The sequence below is a fragment of the Eleutherodactylus coqui genome, chromosome 4 (assembly GCF_035609145.1).
Source record: "Eleutherodactylus coqui strain aEleCoq1 chromosome 4, aEleCoq1.hap1, whole genome shotgun sequence".
Taxonomy (NCBI): Eukaryota; Metazoa; Chordata; class Amphibia; order Anura; family Eleutherodactylidae; genus Eleutherodactylus; species Eleutherodactylus coqui.
The window spans coordinates 248,489,912-248,509,643 of record NC_089840.1 but is presented as its reverse complement, the minus strand read 5'-3'; the positions used below and the strand labels follow the sequence as shown (position 1 = coordinate 248,509,643).

The window sequence follows — 19,732 nt, the reverse complement described above, 5'->3', positions numbered from 1 at the left end:
GAGAGATGGGAAAATGCATTTTTTTTTCTGCTGCCTGTTTGTCCCCCTTTCTTCTCTGCTCTGCACACTAACTGAAAAGTAGCAGCTGTAAATTCGGTTTTCTGACCCCATTTCAAATGGCTGTAGCTCCAGTTCTGTAAGAACCATTGCTTTAAAATTACACTAAAAGCATGCCAGTAGCATTTACAGAATCAGAGCTACAGCCATTTGGAGTAAATCATCCAAAACTGTAATGTCCCTTTCCTACAGGATGATCAAATCTTGTTCTAAATTGTAGCGGGGTTAAGCTACTTGAGCGTCACTGATGAAGAATAGAACCTCATGTTCCATAGATGACCATATTTGCTTGCTCTTCCATTACTATTACATAGAGCTAATATGAATTTTGACAATTAAGTACTTTCATTATAAAATACAGTAGGTTATGAAATGCTGACTATTAAACTTTGTATCCATGTATGGTTGTATCTAGAGTAGATAATAAAACACTAGTCATTTAGATCTCTCCCACTATTTGCTATATATACATATATTACATGAATCTTTTTTCTTACAGCTTGGGGGTATTATACTAGAAATTGCAAGTAATATCATGTCAGTAAAAGACCACACCTTGTGGATGGCACAAAATGAAGCTAAAGCCTGCACCAGAATAGTGCGCTGTGTGGAACAGATATCCGGCCTTTCGTTGGACAGTAACACACAAGTCTTGTCAAAGGTAAGCGTTGGTGTCTGATCTGTAGGCTACATATAATAGAGCAGAAGAAGCTGGGCAGGTTGATATACGCTGAATAGACCTTTTTTTTTTTGAGACACCTATCTAGTAGTGCATTGGACTTCCTTTGGCTTACCCAACTGCAACAATTCATCATGGTGTACATCCACAGGTATCAGAGGACCCAGAGTGGGCCTCGAAAACAATCACTAATCCTTACAACATATCTTCACCCGCCAGAACTATTGACATTGTCATTTCATGCTGCGTGTGCCAAATTCTGACCCTCCCATCAGCATGGTACCCCAGAAATCTGGATTCATTTGACCATTAGATGTTTTTCCACTGCTCAGTGATACAATTTCGGTCTCTTTTGCCCTCTGGGGTCTCATCTTTCTGTTTCTCTTAGATAGCAATGGTGATGGAATTGGAGCTATTATAGCCCGTCCAAGTTAAGCAACTATGAGTTGTGCATTTAGATACGGTAGTTGGAGCACCAGCATTGCACTTGGCTGCAAAATGGCTTGATTGTGCACTGCTTGTTCGTTAGAAAGATTCTTGACATCCTTCTCTGACCTTTTCCATTGACAAGTTGTTTATGTGCACATGATTTCCACTATTTTTCCTCTATCACGCAATGGTTTGCTTAGTTTGATGTGGAAGTACTAGACAGCTCTGATTTCAACCCCATCAGACAACTGAGCTGGAATGCCAACCACAAGTCAGAAATTATTGTCTAACATCAATTCCAAACATCACTAAAGCCGTATTCACAAGACTGATAGGAAGTTGCACCCTATATTCTCAGGTGCAGCTTGCATCAGATAGCACGCGGAAGCACCGTCTGAATGCTGTCCAAAGTACGGAACACCTCACAACACATGCGCTAGTCTTGTCTGAGAATTAGACAAAAATAGGACATATAGCGATTTATCAAACTCAGATTATCGGTCCAAGAGAAATGTCGCTCATATGAATGAACCCATTAAAATGAATGAGTTCTTTTCCCATGCAAGTTCTGTCCATCTTGGAATCGGACTAAATTTCCTTCGGGAAGTCGCTTATGGTAATACACCCTAAAGGGTTTGTTGCAAGAATTAATATCTTCTGTCCACAGGATTGGGAATAAGTGTATGATTGATGGAGATGTGACCTCTTGGAACCCCACCAATTCTGAGAATGAGGGCCACATGTTCTCCATATGAATGGAATGGCAGCTAAGTATGGACTCCATTCATCTCTATAGGACTGCTGTAAATAGCTGAGAACTGTACTCATCAAGGCATCCCCATTGATTGGACATTCCCATTGAGATAAATAGAGTGTCAGCACACATGCTTGGTCACCACTTCATTCATATGGGATGCATTGAACCACCATTCACATGATTGGCAGGACGTCAGAACCTCACCAATCAGACACTTAATGATTCCCTAGCCTGTGTATAGGGCAACCCTGTTAATGATCCGTTTGTAAAGGGGTTTTCTGGGGAAATATTATTGATGACCTATCCTCAGGATAAGTTATCAATAGTTGATTGCCGAGTACCTATCGCTTGGGATCCCCATTGATCAGTTGATCATCCGGCCCTCTGTCAGTGCATTGGGGCTGGACAGCATCATCGGGGTCGAAGGGGAAAGTGTCATAGAGGGCTTCACTCCCTCCATGAAATCAATGAGCGCTGTCTCATATTACACTTCCGCGTCCAACTCTGGTGTCTAAGCCAGAAGTGTAATAGGAGGCTTCAGCTACCATTGATTTCAGTGAGAGTGAAGCCCTCTATGATGCTTCTGCCTCTAACCCAGAAGACGGCATCTATCCCTGCTGCAAAGACAGTTGGCAGCATGATCACTTGATCACAGCGATCCCAAGCGGTGAGTCCCCAGGCATCAACTATTGATGACCTATCCTAAGAATAGGTTATAATGAATTAGATAACCATGTATTAAAATCCTGGTGAGAACCTTCCAAGAAGAACAAAGACTGCTATAGCAGCAAATAAGGGAAACTAGCTTTATCTTTTGAATTGTGGTCTAGGAGGCTCAAGTTACGACTCTGGAAAAAGATGCCTAACATACACATATGGATGTGATGTCCAGATATCCTCAAACATTTGCTCATGCAACAATGCGGTCATAGGATAGCATTCATCTAATGCAAATTGATAAGAAAAGCTGAAAGTCCCGCTGTACAGTATATTACACATCATACTATAGATATTTCCCAGCTTCAACAATAACTTGGCTGACCTCAACTTTCAACAAAGTCATTTAACTGATGCTTGCTATCAATTAACCTGGTAATTGGGCTATAATGGTATGTAACGTGCCTCTAAAGTGTTTTCACATCATAATACTACAGAGAGCCATTTGCGTGTATGGTTTTGATTATGATAAAACAGGGCAGAGGTAGCCAAGCAGAGGATATACTTAGCAGTATTTTCAACTTCATCTCTTCGGTGAGAAAATGAAAAGCCTGGAACTGTGAGCTGCTGGCATTGATTAGTCCCTCAGAAAGCCGTTGCATTCAATATATAAGTGTTGACTTCTCATTCCTGGCCATTGGAGTCTCCTTAACCTTCTGGTTTGCATTAACCTTTCCTTTCTTGCATACACCCAATGATTCATACAGTATATTAAATAATTATTTTCTTTTTCACACTCAACATAGGAAGAATGCCTCCTTTAGGACACGTTCACACGGCAATAAAGGTGCTAGATCCATGTCTGAGCTTTCATATGCTGATTTTCCACAATAATCCAAGGTTGAGCTTTAGAATTCTGCAGTTGGATCCTCACATGGATTTAGCCCTATTCAACAGAGCAAATACACATATGACAAGCCAACATAGATGACGCATGGAAACTGTGTCAAGAATTGCAATGTCACTTTTTGCCATGATGTGGATTTTCAAATCCAGGCCTTGAAAAATCCGTTTCATATGAGCAATGGCAGGGATTCCAATCAAACAGGGCAAAATTATGTGGATTTCAATACAGATTTTGGCATGAAATCTATGTTAGAATTTATGTCCAAGAAACTCTTAGTGAATGGGGCTTTAGGGTTCTTAACTAGAGATGAGCGAACGTACTCGGTAAGGCCGATTTCGCAATCAAGCACCACGATTTCCGAGTACTTCACTACTCGGGTGAAAAGATTCGGGGGTCGCCGGGGGGCGGGGCGTGGCGTGGTGGAGCGGGGGGTAGCAGCATGGAACAGGTGGGAGCTCTCTCTCTCTCCCTCTCCCCCCACTCCCCTCTGCAACCCCCCGCTCACCCACAGCACCCCCGAGTACTTTTCACTCGAGTAGTGAAGTACTCGAAAATCGCGGTGCTCGATTGCGAAATCGGCCTTACCAAGTACGTTCACTCATCTCTATTCTTAACCCTTTCCAATCTTACTCTTTTTCTGCCGTTATACAACAGCGCTATCTGCTGGCTAAAGCCAGAACTGCATGAGGTGACACATTGGTGACACATTGGATAGGCTCCGACAGCAGAGAGGCTGGCAATATACAGTAAGAGAACCCCGACGGACGTCTTCCAACATCGGAGCTGTACAGCCTTAAATCATAATGTCTTCAGAGGTCAGACAGTGGATTGGAAAGGGTTAAAGGGTAACTAAACTTTTTACAAGCTTCTGACATGTCATAGTGACATGCCAGAAGTTTTGGTCAGGGGGGGTCTGGCTGCTAAGAGTCACATCAATCACTAACATAAATTGTTCATCTGAGTGGTGTTGTTCAGCTGTGTCCATTTCTGTTTAGAGTTGAGTACGGGCTACATAGAAAATTGATGGAGTCTGTGCACAATGCTTACAATGACAGTTGAATGCTCATAGCTATCACCTGAGCAATTGATGGGGTCTCAGCAACCGTAAACCAACCAATCAAAACGTCTGACATAAGTTTGTAAAAAGTTTGATTACACTTGAAAAGTCCTAAATGTAGATTCAAAACTTTCAAATGAACTTGTTTCCAGGTTTGTCTGGTCTATGATAAGCAAAACAAGCCATCAGTTTGAAAAAATAAATAGCAAACTATCTGTGTCCTACATTAGTTGTAACAACTGGACATTTCACTTTGAAATTGTTCACACTGTGTTATGGACTAGTGGCTATAATTAAAATCCAGATACTACATACAGCAACCATGTGTCAGGGCTCAAACCTACAACCTCCTGAGCTCCAGTCAGCAGCTCTCCCTGTTGAGCCATCCAGGTCTTTGGACAAGTTCTGCTGCATACTCTAGTATAGTGTTTCATGATCCTGCTCACCTAGTTCCTGTCTCTGTGTTCTAGCTCTGCTCCTGACTAAGCCCTCTTTATTAACCTGGCTCTGTCCTTTCATGCATTGTGGGATTAATGTGCTCCACAAGCCATTTGATCAAGATCACTGCTGCCTATTCATCTACTATCTACACTGAGACCTCCTGATACCGACCTCTGGCTTCCCTTCTAACAATGCTACCCACCTTCTCAATTTGTACCGCAACACAAGACCTCCTGTTACCGACCTCTGGCTTCCGTTCGGACAATGCTACCCACCTCTTTCATTTGTACTGCGGCACCAGACTTCCCGTTGCTGACCCCTGGCACTTCCCTGACTACTCTCCAGACCTGCGGCTGCTACAACTGAGGGCTTAGTCACACGGGCGCATCAGCACCTGTGTTACTGCAGGAAGAAGACTGCCGCACTTCAGGAGGGACGTCTCTCTGCAGCGCCAGAAGAAAGAACATTTGACCGGCTTCATTGTTGGTCATGTTTTCTTTCTTTGACGCTGCGGAGAGTCGTCCGTCCTGAAGTGCGGCCGTCTTCTTCCTGCAGTAAGGGCTCAGTCACATGGGCGCATTGGCGCCCGTGTACGGGCGCCAATGCGCCTGTGTGACTAAGCTCTGAGGCTCCAACCTAGTGCCTGAAACTGCTACACCATCTTATATTGTAACAAAATAGATGCTTGATCTCTACTCCTATTAATAATAGGGAAATTAAATGAGGCTGAAGTCCAATAGGAAAATCAAAATGGCTACCCTTCCGTTTCAGCTCTGATTTACTCCACCGTACAACAACTCCACTGAGAATAATAGCCCAGTAAAGGTTGTATAGTAGCACAAAGTGCTTCCAAACTTGAGTTATGGGCGTTTAGGTGTCAGTGTTGAAACAAGAATCCCATAGCACCAGTTCTGGAATGAACATTATCTCCAGGGTTCCTCTATCAATGCCATAGTGTGTCTGTATGACAGATATAAGTTACCATTCTTTTAGCCCCTTTGACACGGGACGTCTGCCAGCTGTCCCAGCGATGATCACATCTGTGCTTTTACACAGGAGGATCATCGCTCAGTGACTGAAGGTAGAGCACCCTAGGGATTGTTTCGGGCCACCTGCCTCCACACACAGTAAACAGGCATAGATGAACAAGGGCCTGTTTACATAGAACGATGAAGTTGCAGACCAACGATGATTTTCAGGGGATGTATTGGTTGCATCTTAAAAGGATGAGTATACACACAATATAAATGCAGATAAAACTACAATGTAAAAAGGAAAGACAAACAGGGAATATGGAAAACTATCCTTAAATACTCAGATAAGTGCAGACCCTACCAACCAGCAGAGTACTAACCCTGATGAGGACTCTGATGGTCACCTTAGGAACCTGGGGCGACCCTCAGTTTCCCTAGATGGTGACAAAAATCTGTGGTAACATTTTTGTTTTGTTATCCTCCTGACAGTGGTAATTTGATCACACCTAAAGAGTAATAAACCACAACTGGACTGGGAAATTGATGTTCAAACACTCCAGAATAGTCACTGAGATGCAGGTCACTTATTCTGTTATGTTCTGTTACGTTCATCTGTTGTAGTGACGTTGGTCTAGTTCATATTTCCCTTGGCATTGCCATCCTGATTTAGTTAAATAATTGGTTTATTTACTTGTATATTGGAGTTGTTTCTGTCATTGCCCATACTGTCTATAGTTATTCTACCTGCCTATTGACATTTCCTGATTTTACTTAGGGTCAGTGTAGATGGCCCATGTTCGGGACGTAGTGCTGACCTTATCGGGGTAATCGTCCTACTTTTTTCCTCTTCAGGCTGTTGGATTTCCCTTTTTTCCCCCTTGGTTGTGTTTGGTGGTGGTTTTTGTATTTTACGTGGGACCTACCGGTGTTTATTTCCCATGTGAACATTGCCTTGCATTCCTGCTGACATGATATGTAAATGCTCAGCATAAACGTAACAGACAGTGAGCATACGCCGGCATAAGGATCATGTCGCTGGGGCTGATGCCATGATGTCACTCAGGTCTTGATCCTCATAAGCGGCCGGCAAGCCATAACATCAACCTTACTGGTCCTGGACTAAGAAGCAATAATATCTAGCTAAGCTAAAACTACAACATTTTCTATGTAAAGTATTTTCAAAAGATAAGAGGGCAAACTATCTAACTAGAGAGAAAAAGGTTCAATCCCCAGAAATGACAAGGATTCTTTATTGTAAGAGCTTTAAATAGTCACCTCCGGAATTGGTTTACGCAGAAGTAGTGATAGCTTCTAGAAAGACCTTGGTGATTTAGTGAAACAAAATAGAATTCATACTTTTGTCAATGTATAGAATCCAAGCATGCATGGTGACGCAGTCTGATCACCCCTTTGAGTTCAGGTAAAAAGTATTCCCTTTTTGGGCAGATTAGTTCATGCCTTATGAGCCATTTTGCCCAATAAACCAAGTTCTGAAACTTACGTCCTCTTCATTTCATCTGTACCATCTTACTGGTTGAACTTGATGGATGTGTCCTTTTTAACGATTGTGGTTAAAACAAAAATAAAAACAGCCAAAAATGGTCTACTGCATATTTGAATTTGGCATCAGACATGAAATGGATTAATAGATAGAGTTTTGTCATTTGGAATGATACTTGAGAATAGTGTGTTCTTTATTAATTTGAAGCAAAGGTAATTAGTCAGGTAAAGTATTTGTTTGGCCGCCCTGAAACAGTTTTCGCGGCACCAGATGTCCATGTTGCTTCCCTAAATAAGGTAATTTTTGTGTGTTGATTTCTTAAATGCTTTGGCAATTGACCAGCTCAATGTGTTTTGACAGGTTTCCCTTAATATCGCACTGGAGGCCGTCCTAATCAAACCAGCAAGCTTTATTGGCATGACTTGCGTTGCCTACCAGAGAACATCTGCACATTCGGAGAGATCATTGATCCATGGTAATGAGGACGTAGATTCAGAGAATATTCAGAACCAGAATTTAATTTTAAAATGTACGTCTGGCAGTCTGAACGGCTCGTTGGTAAACTTCTCAGCAAAAGTAAGTGTGCATTAAACGCAGATTATATTCAATCATGTTGATGTATAACCGGAAACAGTGATGAGAATGGCATCAAGTCACCGAATATTAAATTGCTTTTATATGAAAATCAAAATATCAATAATTTGAAGAGAAACCTCATTTCAACAATGTACCCCTGAGACTCACTAATGGCTTCTAGTAGCACCTTGATCATCCCACAATAATTGTCAATCAACAAATGCCTTTTCTTTGATCTTAACCTTACTCTTTGATCTACCTCCTTTTGATTTTGATTTGTAGAGCAATTCGAGCATGATAGCTGGTCATCCATTCTGTAGTAAAGTATCTATCAATTGCAACTACTCGCAAACCTACGACGACGCTTAGGCTTTGGGTTACAATTGAATGAGTAACATACATGAAGTACTTGACTGCTTTATTCCAAAACATTTTTTCATACTATTCGAGTAAACCATCTTCTTCTGATGAAATTGATCTAAAATGAAAAAGGTCCTTATGATATTGCAGGACAGGAGGACCATACAAATACAATCGGATCAATTGGGCCACAAGCAAAGCTGCTAGTATGTGAATGAAACCTTAAGACGCATACAAAAACTCCTAGTAATGCTATATTAATGTTTACTAGTTATTGGAATCTCCAGTGACTGCAAGAAGGTTGTGTTATATCAACGACGTTCATGAATATTTCTTCTAGGAACTGGTGGAGACTAACTGATTGAATTCTAATTATGTTATCATCTAACAGGAGCAAACTTTTGCAAAAGTCCGGTTTGGTCAGTTCGCTGAACTTTTACAAAAAATTTCGTTTGTTCCGAATTATTTAGAACCAAACCAGAAGTTCACTAAAACCCCTAAAGCTGCTGTATAACAATGTCTAAGTGCCGCAAACTTCCCGGATAACACTTTGAGAGTCTTATACAAGGCTTTTGGTTCTCTGGTTATACATCAGTGCCCATGACTAGGGTTGAGCAAACCGAACCAGTAGAACCTTGTTTCGGGTAGAACCAAAGTTTTAGCAAAGATCTAGCCAAAACAGGGTTTTATCCGTTTGGCTTGCTTAACACTGAAGAGAAGGTTATTATCCAGGGAGAACATTATTCTAAACAAATTTAGTTCTAGTAACAAATTATCAGAATTGTGCAAATGTTCTCTATAGATTGCTTGATACATAAGACAAAACAATTGCCAATTAGTTTCTTCAATTCATTTCTTAGCAACTCATTGATAATCCAAGTGTTTTCCACTCAGTCATTCACTCTCTGCATTTACTCTGCCATAATAATCCCACCCTGTGCTTAAAACTGTGTTGACACTGTGAATGTTTATCACAGATTTGACTTGGAAACCATTACTTTTAATGGAAATCCACACTGCTCTCACTTCTTGACACAGGTTCTATACTGTATCCATGCCAAATCCACGTCAGGAATTATGTTCACGAATTTACCCATTTAAAAGGACTAAAGCCACATATGGATCTATGACCATACATTTATATAGCTACGGCGGAAATCCACAGCTCAGTGGTGGATTTCTTCTGTGGTCTTTAGAGGTGGAATCCACATAGAGAAATCCACCTTGTGAACACCCTTACAAGGTGGACAATATGAATGGTCACTAGCAGTCACGATCACACCAGTCTTTGTTTTTACATGCGGCAGTGGATAGTGAGAATATCAAGAGACCTTAACTATAGAGTGAGAATGATAGAGGGTCTCATCAAGCAATTCTTAAGACCCATTTACATGGAGTGATGATCGCTCAAAGAGCGCTCAAACGACAGTTCGAGTGACAGCTTTGACCGATCATTTTCCATAAACTATTAAGTAGCTACTCAGCTACTTAATAGCTATTTAGTGTGCAAATAAAGCCTTTGGGTGAAAGCAGTTAATAGCCCGAGGGCTCTTATCTACATTCAGATCCTTTGTTCTCATACAGAAAACAATGCTTTCAGCACTACCTGCTAAGAACTCCTGTTAAGGCCGAATGATGATTTTAGGTTGGCCTGAATTTAATGATCAGCTAGCAGTGCACGAAAAGTGCATGATGGCCGTGTGCGTTTAGACGCAACGATGATCACTCAAACAATCACTTTTTAGCGATTTTTGAGCAATCTTCATTCTATGTAAATGGGCCTTTACTCCACAGTCATGCATTTACTTGTGACAATCTTTAAAAGAGTTGTCCAACTTATTTTATTATTTGAAAGCAGTCTATCCATGTAAACAAAAAAATATTATAGTCACCTCTCCCCTCTCCTTGCAAGTCCACCACCGGTGGCTCCAGGTCTTCTTGTTTGATGTATTATTTACAGCTTGCAGCATCCCATTATGTCCGTATAAACAAGCTGCTACAGCCAATGACAGAACTCAGCAATCAATCTTTGAGCTCTGTCATTGGCTGCTGAAGCCTGTGACATCCCATAAACAGGCTGCTGCAGCCTGCAAGCTATGTCAGTGAGATCAACTGCTGCCAGCAGAGGACATAAGGAGAGTCGAGAGCGGTGAGAATACAGTTTAATATTTTTTCACCCGGGCAGTATGTTTAGTTAAAGGAGTCGAGAATTTCACTGTTAACTACTGTGAATGCTAAACTTGGTCAGCCAACTAATCTTATATCATTAGTGCGCACTCTACTTTTTGGGGTCAACTGCAGATTTATAGTCATTGTATTTGAACATACAACTGCTCCATGTATAAACCACACATTTACTTTCAACTACCATATTGGAAATGTCCTGAGAGATCAGGGAGGTCTTTAATAAAGCCTTTCTTTGGAATGACTTTCAAGAACTATTAGAATAAGATGCAATCTTATGCTTGGCACTAAATGAGTTATATGGGCATTAGTGATGAGCGAACATACTTGCTAAGGGCAATTACTCGAGCGAGCATTGCCTTTAGCGAGTACCTGCCCGCTCGAGAGAAAAGGTTCGGCTGCCGGGGGCGGGCAGGGAGCGGCGGGGGAGAGCGGGGAGGAACGGAGGGGAGATCTCTCTCTCCCTCTCTCCCCACCCCCGCTCCCCCTGCACACTGTCGCAACTCCCCTGTCACCCGCGCCGGCAGCCGAACCTTTTCTCTCGAGCGGGCAGGTACTCGCTATGGGCAATGCTCGCTCGAGCAATTGCCCTTAGCGAGTATGCTCGCTCATCTCTAATGGGCATCAATTCCGTACTACCCATGTGTATGAACTGATAACTTTGTGCTTTCGATACAGATATCCAAAGCTGTCTTGTCAAAGTTCAGAAAATACTTTAAAAAATAGCAATTCGTCAGCATTTTTTCTTAGAACTCTGTGTTGTGCCGTTCCTCTATTATTCCTCCTTGTTAATAATTTGTCAATTGGATGTTGCCACTTGGGGGTGTGTCCTTACAATCTCACACTAGCCAATCAGAGGTAAAAATATAAGGACACACCGCCTCGACAATGGAAGTGGTAACGCCCAGTTGTCAATTTGCTCAAAAACTTCTATGAAGAATAACAGAGGAATGACAAAATGTAGAGTTATAAGAAAAGATGCTCCAGAATTGTTATTTTACCGAGAATGCAAGCATTTACTAAAACAGATATGTCAGGAGAGCTGATAGATCCTTAAGTATTTCCATCTGAACTTCCACAAGCCCTGTGGTTATGTGTAGTTGTCATACTTAAAATTGAATGTGAATGCTTTTCCGATTTCTTACTTCCTATCCCCCAGCTTCCCATAATTCTAAGCGGATTCTAAGTGAACGTTTTTTTTGTGCCGTTCCTCTTCTGATAACAATGGGCCCATGATAGAACTCCATTCAGACCATGTATTGCTCTTTGCCTGCAGCTTGTAATTTAATTTAAAGTAGAACTTGAGCTGTAAAGTACGCTGCACGCCCATTTTGCAGATTTGTCTCCAGATATTTGCTAGCACATTGCAGCTGCGTTATAATACTCTTATGCCAGGCATGAGTTATGTGAAATGTATCCAGAGCTGTGATCTGTATTCTTTTTTCCTCCTAGCTCTCAGATTGCATGGCTTCTGTACATCTTTTGGCAGGTTCTGCTGGTTCAGTATCTGTATAGATCATAGTTGTCAACATTCTTCAAACATACCCTGCAGTGAAACAGAAGAAAAACTGTATTTTCTACCGTAGCCGCAACCGCACCAGCTGAATAATACAACATATTACATATATACTGTTCTACTACTTCCTGTTCAACAGACTATATGTATTACTTTATGACCATTGGGTTGCCTGGAGCATAATTCATGTGTTAACACTGGCAAGAACTCAGCTATGTTAAAGGGGTTGTCTGGTTACTGTACAACGTTGCTTCTAGAACGTCAACTGTTCAAACCCCTTAAAGACCAGGGTGTTTCAATCCTAAAGGACCAGACACTATTTGGCGATTTTACCGATGCAGTGGTTTTATGGCAGTATTTTTTTTCCTTGGCCTGCCAAAATTATGTTTGCTGTGCTTTTGTCACCTACAGGGCTATACCTTGGCTGAATAGTCAGCACTGTTGCTTTGCAGCCCTAGCATCCTGGCTAGAGATGAGCGAGCACACTCGGATAAGGCAGTTACTCGAGCGAGCGTCGCTCTTCTCGAGTAACTGCATTCTCGTCCGAGCAGGCTCGGGGCAGGGGGAAGCGGGGGGGGGGGGGGAGAGAGAGAGAGAGAGATGTCTCTTACTCTCCCCTCCGCTACTCCCTGCCCCCCACCGCCCCCCGAACCTGCTCGGATGAGAATGCAGTTACTCGAGAAGAGCGACGCCCGCTCCAGTAACTGCCTTATCCGAGCGTGCTCACTCATCTCTAATCCTGGCTTTTTATTTGGCCAAGGACAACATCCACACAAGGTTTGTGTGATCTTCCCATATCTATGTGGGTCTCTCTCCAGGTCCTCTGGTCTCCACGCATAAAATATGGTACTACACACATAGGTTAATTCTTACAAAATTTAATTCAAACAATACGTGAAAAATCAGCCCTGGACCAAAGTCTACTATTCCTATGGAGTTTTCAGCTACACCCCTGACCCGAATCACTCCACTGTTTTTATGAAGTTCTTCCTTTCGTATCAGTTATTTCTTCTATGTGAAGCAAAACTTTTTGATTTTCCATTCTCCACATTCCCTACTTTAGCATGCACAAGCTATAATTAGAATGAGTCAGTAGCTAATGAAGTCTAGCATCATTTCTGACGAGCTTGACAAATGTTCCACTCCACTCCTACAAATGTCAAGCCAGGAGGCTTCATCCAGATTGTGATCGTACCTGTGCCAACGAAAATACACAAATTAACAAGTTTATAGTAGTAAAAGCAAACATCTTCAAGGAGCCAGGGGTCCTTCAGTGCTTCATGGCGTTTTGCAAGACAGAATATTAATATAGATAGAAGAGAGCTGAGTTTTTGTCTTGTCGCATCTAATAAGCTTACATCTGCTTCATACAGTGTACAGGGTTTCTCAAAAGCCTGAAAACACTTTATATAATGAAAACGGTTTGGCAGATGGTGATCAAGCTGCCAGGGGTAAACATGTCACCAACATGACGGCCATTTTGAATGCTGCCATCTTGGATTCAACTCTATTTTTTCCAATGGGAAGGTAAGTGTGTGATATATCAAACTGGCAGATAATTTCATCAGAAAAACAATGGTGTGCTTCATTTCAACATAACTTGATTTGATCTCATGTTAACACATTGATTTTTCTTCATTACAGGCAATGTGAATGATGGTGTTATCACAAGCTAGTACAGGTTGATCATACTTATGTAAGATGAATGAAGCAGATGTATCATCATCGCGGTTTTTAATCAACACCACCAAACCAGATCTCCCATTGCCCATAGGCTAGTTGCAAAAACATATTTCCAAATTTTAAAAAATCAGGTTCTGTCACTGATAAACCAAAATCTTGATGAATAAAAACCATAATTGATGAAGCATCAGCAACTACTGTCCAGATTTTGGTTTATCAGCAACAAAACCTATTTCTCTGAATTTGGAAAGAAGGTTGGGTGATGTTGATTGAAATCTCCATCGATGATACATGTGCTTTGCTCACCTAACAACATGTTCTGCTTGAGATAACGCCATAATTCGCATTGTTTGTAAAAAAGAAACATCACTGTGTTAACATGAGAATTATTAAAGTTATATTAAAATGAAGGGCACCATAGTTTTTCAGGTGAAATTCTCTGCCAGTTTGATATATCAGACACCTGCCTACTGGAAAAAGTAGAGTTGAATCCAAGATGGCAGCATTCAAAATGACCATCATGTTGATGACATAATCTAGCAGGTTTCCCCCTTGCTTGTATGCAAAATTGGATCACACCCAATAAGCTGACATTTCTTTTTCTCTGTAGTTCAATTTTCAGCTTTGCTGTATAGACTGGGACTTAGTCAGCAAAGTCACCTCATTATTATTAGAGCATAAAGGTTTTAAAGGCATCTGTCACATTGAAAATGTGGTCTGATCTGAAGACACCATTGTTTAGAGCAGGAGGAGCTGAGCAGATTGACATATAGTCCTGTAGGGAAAGATTGGGGGCCTCTTGTAGCGCAGAGTGTTAAGGCAGCAGTATGCAGTCCTAAGCTCTCACTCACGACCTGAAGGTTTAAAGTTCCATCCCTATGTGGTTCAGGTAGCCAGCTTAAGGTTGACTCAGCCTTCCATTCTTCCGAGGTCAGTAAAATGAGTACCCAGCTTGGTGGGGGGTTAATAAATAAATTACCTAGAAGCGCTGCGGAATAAGTTGGCACTATACAAATAACAAATCCCTTCCTCCTTCATGGGTGCTTTTGAAATGCCCTGTATATTATCTTCTCTAAGTACTGAAAATCCATGTGAAGAATGAAGTTTGTATTTAGCATTATGTATGAGCCATTCAGGTCATGTCATCACCATATTGTATGGCAGTAGAGCCCCTCTTATTGCATCCGGCAGTAAGAGATCTAAACTATCTATGATGGCACTCCAGCGTTCTTTGGAGTCTGAGGAATAAGACTAGTGCAGGAGAAATGTTCTAGTGACGTCAATGGCATCTGGTATAAAACATTAATGCGGAAGAGCCGTATGGTATCCTCTCACAAACTTCTAATTTTGGTGTCAGTTCAAGTAGAAACTTCTGTACTTTGGGGAGTTGTAGGATAAACAGAACCCAGTGAGTATCTTACAGGTCAACGATTTCTTAAGACTGTACCTTATTCTGTTGAGAATACAATAGACTGTTCATGTTTCTCATCCTAGTGCTAGAAAACCGGGTTAGATTTCCAGGAACTCTATTGATCAGAAGAAAATATCATGATGATATTTACACTGTTTTATGTATTTGATATTTTTTATTTGGCGTGTTGAGAAGGTTTTAGAGGGTTAGAGGAACAAAGCTGTTCCATACTTGTATGTGGGCCATGTGTGATATTGCATCTCAGCCCCATTCATTTTAAAAGAGAGGCACTACAATGCCAGAAATAACCTGCAGTAATAAGAGTCACTATTTCTGGAGGAAAGCAACAATGTTTTTCTAATACTGTACAAATCCTTTCAAATTGGTGATAGCAGTAGAATAGAATTTTATTAGATGAAAGGGAAAATTTCAATTAATCCAAATTTTGCTTCAAGATTTATGCATCTTATAGTCCAAAGTTAATGGTGAGCCGGGAATTCTTATTAGTTTTAGGCAGGGACCAATAGCTTCCTTAGGAGCTGTTCACATTGTGATTTTAACATCCATCAGACATATATGTTTTAAAATAAGAAAAAGGTCATAAAACATATTGCTTGACATATTAAGCGAAGAGTGAAGCGTAGTTCAAAAATGCAAAATCTGGCTTTTTTCGTTTGTGTACTTTTTCGTGAGCCTACCACATAGTTCTGCCCAATAGAAAGTATGGAAAGTGTACATTTTTTACATAATAGTCAATGGAAGTATATACTTTAAATGTATCCTCTTTGTGTTAGTAAATGTCTTAAAGGGAAAAAAAAAGTGTTCAGTTATAAAACTTTATTAAGAAAAAAGAGTTTATAGTAAAAAAGAAAATTTAGCGTAAAAACGAGAACAGACGTATAGAAACGTAGAGCTATCCTTTTAACGTATATGTTTTCAAAAGGACTGCCGGAGCCGAAGGCCCGTAGGGCTGATAGGAGAAATGCAGCATGATAGGGTTAACGGGGAGGAGGGGGTTAATTAAAGAAAGGAATGCTGGGAGAGAAAGGAGGGGGTGCCAGGAGTGAGGAGAGAGAAAACAGCACAAAGCAGCAGGGGGAGGGACAGTGCAGCAGTGAGAGGAAGGAAGCAAGAAGTCACAGGAGCTAAGAAGAGTCCCACCAGCCCTCCCTGAAAATAAAATAAAAAAATAAAAATGGGGGGGGGGGCAGGTACTGTGAGTGAGTCTTTCGTCATGGCAGCAGGGGAGGGGTCCTTGGAGTCCGCGTAGAAGGACAGAGGGGGAAGGCAGGGGCTGCATAGCTACCTTCCCCTTTTGATTTGGTAGTACGTGGGCTGTCGCCTCTTGGGTTTTCAGGGCGGAGCCCTGAATGACGGTGGGAGTGGTTAGCCAGGTGATGGCTAGCCGGCCTCGGGGTCGGGAGGACAGAGACCGGAGGCAAGTTGGGTGAGTGGTCGGCCTCCCAAGTCTGTCGATTTGCGGCGGGAGGGATGGTTAGGGAAATAGTGTTGCCCGAGTCAGCCAAGTTGCAACGGGTGACCAGTACAACTATTTCCCGCAGCCCATTGCTTTCAATGGAGCCAGCTCTATTGCCGGCTCCATTAAATTCAATGGGGGAACATCGTTTTGCTCTGCCACAGCTGTGACAGCATCCAGGGGTTTCACATGCACAGAACACAGCAATTTGCCGCAGAATGCAGTTACATGCGTTCTGCGAATCGTTGTGTCCTACAATTTTCGCCACATGCGTTTGTGCACATGTAAAATTCGCACATGTGACCGCTCCCATTGAAAAGCATTGGGTCTATATAGATGCAGATCGCAAACGTAACTGACAGGCGCGCGTATAAACACTCGTGTGACTGAGCCCTTAAAGAGAGAGTGTATGTGTTTCAATGAACGTGGCTCAGCACTGTTACCTTTCAGTGCTGGGGTCCTAGGTTAAACTCTCACCTTAGTGGCTCAGTTGTTAGCACTGCTGCCTTGCAGTGCAGGAGTTGTAGGTTCAACTCTGTCCAAAGTCAACATCTGGATGATGTATTTATGTTCTCTTTGTGTTTATTCTTTCTGTACTTGTCCTCTTCCAAAGCAGAAATTATAGATGTGGTGGCTCAGTTGTTAGCGCTGTTGCCTTGCAGTACTGGAGTTCTAGTTTCAAAACTGTCCAAAGGCAACATCTAGATGGAGTTTTTCAAAGTGCATGGAATATGAACCTAGGACCTCAGCACTGATATGTAGCAGTGCTAACCACTAAGTCATAGAAGAAGCACTGCAAAATGCACACATGCACCCCTAAGTTAGTCAACCCAATTTTTACTCTCATTGACTTGAATGGAATTCAGAATTGGGCCGTCCTGATTTATGATTATTTTTTGAAAATCAGGTTGGGCACTCCAGACCCGAATATTTCAATAATTGCTCAAAAATACTAAAAAGTGTCTGAATTTGCCTAAAAACACATGATAAATATGGTTCAAATTGTGTAAGATAGTTCTCTGGCAGTTAGCACCAAAATACTGGCATATTTCTAATCTAAGCCATTGTGCCACAATTTGGGCTCGAAGTACGCCAACAAATAGCCGCAGCAACCGTTATAAATGTGGGCCATTGCTTTTTGACTGAGTTATGGTTGAGGGTTCTATGGACACAATCTGAGGTCAGCTGGGGGAAGATCGGATGCAATGTCAGGGCATATTTTCTTACTGAAATTGTAGTAGATGCTTGGAACTAAATAGAGATGAGCGAGTATACTCGCTAAGGCACATTACTCGAGCGAGTAGTGCCTTAGCCGAGTATCTCCCATTCATCTCTAAAGATTCGGGGGCCGGCAGCGGGCGGGGAGCGGCGCAGGAGAGCGGGAAGGAACGGAGGGGAGATCTCGCTCCCCGCCGTAACTCACCTGTCACCCGCGTCGGCCCCCGAATCTTTAGAGACGAGCCGGGAGATACTCGGCTAAGGCACTACTCGCTCGAGTAATGTGCCTTAGTGAGTATACTCGCTCATCTCTAGAACTAAACTACCGCAAAAGTGGTTGGAAAATCAAGGATAAATTAATTTAGGCTGCCTGGGATAATCTTAGATCCGTCCTAAAAGAAACAGAATAATATAAAGCCAGCCTAGATGGATCAGGGGGCATTCTCTGCCGTCAGTTTTCTGTTTCTAAAGGTTGGTCACAAGCTTCATTCTAGAAACAAATAAAACTGTAGCCGCATCTCGTCTATACAGTTCATTAAGGACAAGCAGACAGCGAAGCAGCTGTTTCTATGCCAAGATTGTCAAAACAGATACAGTGGATATAAAAAGTCCTCACACCCCTGTTAAAATGCCAGGTTTTTGTCATGTTAAAAAATCCCACAAAGATGAATCATTTCAGACTTATTTCCACCCTTAATGTGACCCGTTTTCTGTACAATGCCACTGAAAAACAAACTGAAAGCTTTAAGGGTGGAAAAATGTAAGAAAAAAATGAAAATAATGAAGTTGTATAAATATGTACACCCTAAACTAATACTTTGTTGATGTACCCTTTGACAGCATTCAGTCTTTTTCGGTAGGTGTCTATCAGCAGGGCAGATCTTGACCTGACAAGCTTTGCCCTCTCCAAATCTGTCAGATTTCGAGGGCAACTTGTGTAGCGCCTTCTTCAGATCAGCCCACAGATCTTCAATGAGATTCCGGTCTGGGCTCTGCCTGGGCCATTCCAGAACTTCGATCTTCTTTTGTTGAATTGGAGGTATGCTTTGGCTCATTGTTACCATAAAAGGTGAAATTCCTCTTCATCTTTTAAGGTTTTGTGCCAAAACAGACGGATATTTGGAACTGTTCAAACTTCCCTCCACCTTGACTAAAGTCCCAATTCCAGCAGCTGAAAAACAGCCTCAAAGCATATTGCTGCCTCCACCATCTTCCCTGCGGGGATGGTCTTCTTTTGGTGATGCGCAGTGTTGGCTTTGCATTAAACATACCTCTTGGATTTATGTCCAAAAAGTTCCCCCTCGGTCTCCTCAGACCATAACACGTTCTTCCACAGACTTCTGACAGACTTGATGTGGGTTTTGGCAAAACATAGCCGGCCTTGGATGTTTTTCTTTGTTAGAGAAGGCTTCCATCTTCCCCCCCCACCCCACAACTCAAACATATGAAGAATACAAGAGATGGTTGTCACATGTTCTACACAACTAGGACTTCCCAGAAACTCCTGCAGCTCGTCTAGGCCGCTCTCACACTTTTTAATCGCGATTAGCGCAGCGTCCTGAGTGCCATGCTAATCGCGGTGCAACGTCTCTATTAATTTCAATGTAGCCTGTGAACGCTCAATTTTTGAGCGCTGTCTATTCTGTTTTTGCACACTTTAGTGCTTTTAAACACCCCTCATTACCCATCACAATTATGGGGTGCGTTAAAAAGCGCCATCAAACGCTGTGATGCATACAAAAACACCGCTCAAAATGTTATTTCGAGCTGCATTTTCTGACTGCATGTGTGAGAGTGGCCTTAATGTTGCTGTCGACCTCTGGGTAGCCTTCCAAGCCAATTTTTTCT

General features: G+C 42.0%; 1 protein-coding gene across 2 annotated transcripts in view; it reads left to right on the top strand.

The window, feature by feature from the left end:
- ADGRA1 (adhesion G protein-coupled receptor A1) overlaps positions 1-19,732 on the top strand; it is a 738,392-nt gene that overhangs the window by 209,157 nt on the left and 509,503 nt on the right. For both annotated transcript variants that reach the window (XM_066601012.1, XM_066601013.1), the window contains 2 exons: positions 557-718; positions 7,820-8,035. In XM_066601012.1, coding sequence (XP_066457109.1) covers positions 557-718; positions 7,820-8,035 — 378 coding nt within the window. The remainder of the gene's footprint in view (positions 1-556; positions 719-7,819; positions 8,036-19,732) is intronic.